The sequence below is a fragment of the Tetranychus urticae genome, chromosome 1 (genome assembly GCF_039701765.1).
Source record: "Tetranychus urticae isolate SD_2017Ah chromosome 1, NJAU_TeUrti_SD_1.0, whole genome shotgun sequence".
Lineage (NCBI taxonomy): Eukaryota > Metazoa > Arthropoda > Arachnida > Trombidiformes > Tetranychidae > Tetranychus > Tetranychus urticae.
The window spans coordinates 9,915,319-9,921,319 of NC_142958.1; the positions used below are offsets into that span (position 1 = coordinate 9,915,319).

Genomic DNA, 6,001 nt, shown 5'->3' on the forward strand with positions numbered 1-6,001 from the left:
GAGGCATGAAATTCAATTTTATGAACGTTGAATTGCGTTGAATGGAACACTTTGATCAGAATTATCAGACTAGTCAATCTATCAACAGATGGTTTTTCGTTCAAGTTAATTGGTAATGTCTTGGGCTCAGGTGAAATATTGAGAACTGGAGTTTCCTTCGGCGATGCCATAGAATTTTTCGCATCTTCAAGATATCTGAGTAAATCTTCTTTCAAAATACCACCATCTCTACCAGTACCTTTAACATTACTCAACTTGATATTATTTTCAGCGACTATCCTTCGAACAGCTGGAGTAGTTAAAACTTTACCACCTTTCCAATCAAGAAAATTGGTTGGCTGGGAGTCTCAAACTTTTGATGCCGATGGCTCAAATCAAGAGCATTGTAGATAAATTGAAAAAATCGCTCGATCCGTGATGTGTGCTACTAATTTTTATTAATCAACTAGCGAGAGCAATAAAAAATAATTTTGATAAAAGTTTTGAATTGTGTTTTTTATTTACTAAACTTTTATTTGATTGCATACTGTCATAGTGACAATTTCAAATTAAAACAATTTGAAAATTCAAACATAAATATTTTTTATGTTATCTTTTTCAACACAAAAACCTACCAAATAATGATAGTATATTACTATTTGCATCTTGATGTAAAGTTCCAAATTTTGATTGAGTCTTTTGATGATAACGACTTGGCGTTATTCAATCATTTTCACAACAGATTTAACAACATGAAGTTTGAATCTTCGCATTCATTCAATTATTGAGTTCCATCTCAATATCAGATCTATTGCCAAACGGTGTTTACAGATAATTCTAGTATGACGTTCACCAGGATTTCAAATTCAAATTTGTTTGAATGGTTTGTACTCCATTCATTTCTTCACCTTCTGGCCCAAGTTCACCCATTCGTGAGCTCATAATCTTCTCAACAACCATTGTATCTTCACTGATTTTGGTCACTTGAACATTACTATCAATAATTTTCTTGTCACTTGGTCCTATTGATCCATCTAGCTTAGCAGCTTCCAATGGATCTGCATCATCAGCTGAAAGGTCTAAATCAATATCATCCGTATACTTTTGTCGTTTAGTATTACGAGCACTTCTGCGTTTTAGTGCTGCACTGTCAGGATCTTCTGGAGACGGTGGTGGTGTCTTTTCAATGTCTGATGCATCTGAAGATCCAAGTCGCTTTCTTTTCTTTGATTTACCAAATTTAAGCGCCAATTTGGGTAATTTCTTTTTACTTTTACCAGAATCATCTTTCAATTTTGGTTTTGCTGTACTTGGACTCTTTTTCTTTCCGGAAGATTTTGATTTGGGCAAAGAAGTATCTTCAATGCTCTCAATGAAGATCTGATTCTTAAAGATTCAAACCAGTACCATCCGTATGTTTTGTCGTGTTGAAGTTTAAATTAATCTCCTGAAGAGAAAAAAAAGTCATGAAAATTCAGTGTAATAAGGTTAATAAAAATTTAGGACAAAAAATTGAATAGTTACCTTGCGTTTGCATTCACATGCTTTTAAGTTTGATATAACAAAATGAATATTTAAGAAAATATCACCTTATTCATGTGTACATGACATTACGTGAAATTATAATACTAATACTAATTATAATTTAATTCAAATAGACATCAGTTTTAGCTGCAATTCAATGTTTTGCATTCAACCTATATTTCAAGACTGATTGGCATGACCCGAAATAGGGGATTGACTCAGTGTGAACTGTTTGTTAGTTACTAGTTTGTTAGGGTTATATTGCACTAAAAGGTTAAGTCTCTCGCCACATTGACGAAGAATATTCGCTGCATGGTCGTAAACAGCATTTCGCATATTGATACCACAAATTTCCAATATTTGATCACCAATTTGAATTCCTGCTTGATGAGCAAGGCTTTCTTTTGCAACAGTTGTAACAAAAACACCAGCAGGTACTGAACTAATATTTATACCCAAAGGACCTGAGCTTCGCATAATCTCGATATGGCGAATATCACTGGGTCTGGGTTCTAGATTGTTCGCATTTCGATAACGTCTGCCTGAGCTTAACCACTCAACATTGAAAGAAAGAGGACTACCTCGATCAGAATGAGCAGATGAAGAAACTTTGTCGATCGAGCCGGTTGAAAGTTTACCACTAGAACAAATAGAAGTTACACTTGGATTAGAGGGAATTCGGATGCGAGCACTTCTTTTAGGAAAAGTTGATAATCCGTCGTAAGAAGAAATGAAATCACTCTCATTCTCGTCACTTTTATATCCAATTCCGGCATCCATACTGGTTTGAGGTAAATGAAGTGATGCTTGAACATAATGGTGAGAAGTTCTGGGTACATTGATTAAACCAGAATAATCTGATTTCAGACAACTGGATAGTGAAAGAGTTGGAGATGTATTGGAGTAATGAGAAGTTTCATGACTGTCTTTGACTGTTAATTTAGGGATATTAGGTTGGTAAAGGCTCATGGGTCGCACAGTATTATTAACGTTGTTATTGGTGGTAGTAATAGAAGATGCGGTAGAAGAATGGGTTGTTGTAGGCAGATCATAAATATGATTATCCAAATTAGAATTGGCTCCGGGTTCACTTTTTCTAAGTGGATGAGAATAAGTAGGAGAATGCGGTGAGTTTGGCGAACGACGTGGTAATGATGGTTGGTGAGTTGAATGATTAGAACGCGTTAAAGAAGATATGTTTTGTGAGTTATGATATGATGATGATGATGATGAAGGCAACGACGCTGGTAAAGGATGAGTGGGGTTGGTGTAAATTGTCCGTTTATTAAATGGTTGAGCAACACGGAAGATGCCAAGAGATTCCCCGGATGTTCGATTTGGAGATATGGGTAGAGATGGTTTAGATGGTGGAAGTCTATATGAATCATGAGAGGATTGCTGTTGATGATGATGTGGGTGATCTGAAGATGAGGATGGTGTTGGATTTTCGAGGGATAAAGTGGTACGACCAAAGGCATTTGAGAGAACATCATGAACCGAATGGGGTCTCAGTTTAGCGCTATTATTGACTCGACGGTAATTACTGTCACCAATTTTTCTTTCTTGATGTTGCTGGATTTGAGCAGAAACTACAGAGTAGTCAATAGATTCAGCTTTAACTCTTGATCTATAGAAATTAGATTCTCGAGGTGAAACATAACTATCAAGGCGATTAACTGTTTCTGGATGGAGATCAGTTGATGAGATTTGCTCTGAAGGTGAGAGGATACTGCCGACAGGAATCGGTGTAGATGAATTAGATGGAGTGCTTTTTAAGGAATGGGAATGATAATCATTTATAGATGCAGAAGATCGGGGCTCATTTACTTCATCATAAATAGAAAAATTGTTTGATTCATTTCGATTTGACACAGTTGAACCGCTAGTAATTTCATTAGAAGAATTATTGCTTTGTGACAAACTATTATGAAACATATCATTTGGTTTGGTGATGGGATTGAACACAGCAAGAGATTTTCGTCCTTTTCGATTTATTGATCTCATGGTTGACCCTCCATTCAGCTTTTCATCTTCTAAAATGCTCAAGATCTGTGGTCCTTTATATTTCGGCCACGTTCCTCCATTTTTTTCCTTCTCTTTTTTTGATTTATCCAAAGCTTTTTTTGCAACTTTAATTTGATTTGAATAGTCAGCAAGAACCTTATCTAGTAGGGCCAAAGTTTCACGAGCTTCTTGACCAGAAGAAACGTCAATAGTTTTACGAGATCTTCTATCTCCATAAATTTTATTGTAGGCTCTATCAAGTAGGGTTGGTGTAGGAGAAGTTGAAGTTTGTTGCTGCTGATTAGCATTGTGAGTTGGTGAGGATAGGGTAGATGAGAGTGATGAACAACTTTGATCTTTGTATATATTTCCACAACCTTTATCACTTTCTACTTTCTCTTTTAATTCACTTAATTCTTTTTGAGCATCATTCAGTTGTCGTCTCATATCATCGGAATCTCGTAAAGCTTCAGCTAAGTCACAAACAACACGGTCTCGTTCTTTTCTTAATCTATCACAAAGAGTTTTCATGCTTTCTCGTTCAAGCGAAACCTTTTCCTTGAATTCTAAAGCATCATCACGTTCTTTTTTGAGCGTTTCAATTTCACTATGACTGTACATTAACTCTTGCTGTAAACGCTCATTTTGTCGCCGAAGAAGCTCAATCTCCGCATTTACTTGCTCCATGGAACCAAGTCTGGAAGAGCCAAGATGAGACTGGCCATGACTTCCAATAGATGCCATGCTAGTTTGTTTCCAAGAAGAAGATATACCGGAAGATGAAGAATCCCACTGATTATGTGAATTGTGATTGTTATTATTTGCCGAGTTGGTGTTGTTAACAGATGATGAAGGAGAACGAAGAGGTGAGATAGAATCTTCTTCAGAGTCTCCATATTTCACTCGATCTTCTTGAATTTTTTTAGATAGTCTATCACGATCAATCAGTACTGAGGTTATTTTACGTTTCAAACTATCTATTTGTTCTAAATTCACAATCTTCTCCTCTTGTAGAGTACTCAATTTCTTTTGATTATCTGCCAGTTCCTCTTGCAATTTTTCTATTTCTTTATGCACTGTGTCCCGCTCAGACATGATCAAATTATATTCTTGAATAGCCGAGTTTCTTTCTTCAGTCATTCGAGATAAATCTTGAGTGGCCTTAAGACGTGCAGTAATAACTCGGTTAATTTCCTTGATATATTCATCTCGCTGGCTCTGCACTTTAGCCAAAGACTGCTGCAGTTCAGCACATTCTTTAACAACTTTATCATATTTATGAAGGATAGCCTTATACCGCTGTTCTAATCCACAGGATTGACATGAAAAAATATCCGTCATTTTTACAGTTTACAGGCAAAAGATTGCTACAAATATGATAAATAAAAATAAGACATAAGAACGGGCAAGCGGTTGAACATAAAGAGAGAAGAAAAAATAAGATAAGAAAAGAGCATATGATAAACAAGATGAGGAACTTCAGTTTCACTTAGATTATCAAGTCAAAAATGAATACTTCAAATAAATCTTCAACAATTATTAGTCAATCATAATTTTACCGATTAGGCTGAGTTAAATAGCCGATTAAAAGCTGAAAAAATACTTGCACTAAATGAGTGAGTGGACGTAAAATTGACTAACCACGGACGCCTAAATGTTTGTTTGTAAACAGTGTATCTTGCCAGAAAGCACAGGGGATAAGAAAAAGATAAAATTCATTTTAGGAAAGAAACTGAACTAGCGAATAGACCATAAAGTGACTTATGAAAAAAAGAGTCTTAGCTTGTATAAGATGACAAATCTATGAACCAATAAATTGCATTTTTCTCATTTCTTATTTCACTTTTTTCAGCTTCTTTTCTTCCTCTCTCCTCTTTACAACATACACACTTTCAACTACTCCTCAAGAGATGAATAACTGAAAATCAAACTTACCAATTTAAATGTAAACCATCAAATTTATTACAATATTTTGTCCAACTTATGTTGATTTGTTTACACAAAAGAAACACTATTAAGCATAATTAAACAATATACTTTAAATTAAATAAATGACAATTACCAATGTATTAAACCAAATCTTGAATGGATAATAAACCCTAACGGACTAGTCAGCAACCATTTCAGTTTGACACATTAGTATTACCGCCATCTACTAAATGTAACTTAATCTAATTTTGCATCACTATTTTTACGTTCAGCAAGTTCTGAACTTCCATGATTGCTAATAATGTTAAGATCTGTACAAATTTCAAACGTACGTTACCAATTGCTGATAGTTGACAGGGGTAATTATCAGTAAAGGTCCAGTAACTCCATATTTGAACATTTCTTGAATAAAAGAGATTTGACAGTTTTATCAAAATGCATCGAAAGGGATACAATTATGATTAAAATTATGAGAAAGACAAACAACAATTTTTGTCTTCTTCACCTTCAGCTAATTTCACTTCAATGCGTTGATGCCTGGACCTAGTTTCCCGTCAACACAAGG

The 6,001-nt window shown here is 35.1% G+C and overlaps 1 protein-coding gene across 1 annotated transcript; it reads right to left on the reverse strand.

Moving 5' to 3' along the window:
- Positions 1-420: 420 nt before the first annotated feature.
- Positions 421-5,607, reverse strand: LOC107370067 (uncharacterized). Its single transcript, XM_015938044.3, has 3 exons — positions 5,443-5,607; positions 1,504-4,874; positions 421-1,426 (listed from the first exon to the last, which is right to left on the reverse strand). Exon 2 carries the CDS (start codon positions 4,846-4,848, stop codon positions 1,684-1,686), a length of 3,165 nt encoding a protein of 1,054 aa, XP_015793530.2. The 5' UTR covers positions 4,849-4,874; positions 5,443-5,607; the 3' UTR covers positions 421-1,426; positions 1,504-1,683.
- Between the last annotated feature and the right edge of the window lie 394 nt (positions 5,608-6,001).

Coding starts and splice junctions, on each gene's coding strand:
- LOC107370067 (XM_015938044.3), bottom strand. CDS start 4,848: ATGACGGATATTTTTTCATGTCAATCCTGTGGATTAGAACAGCGGTAT.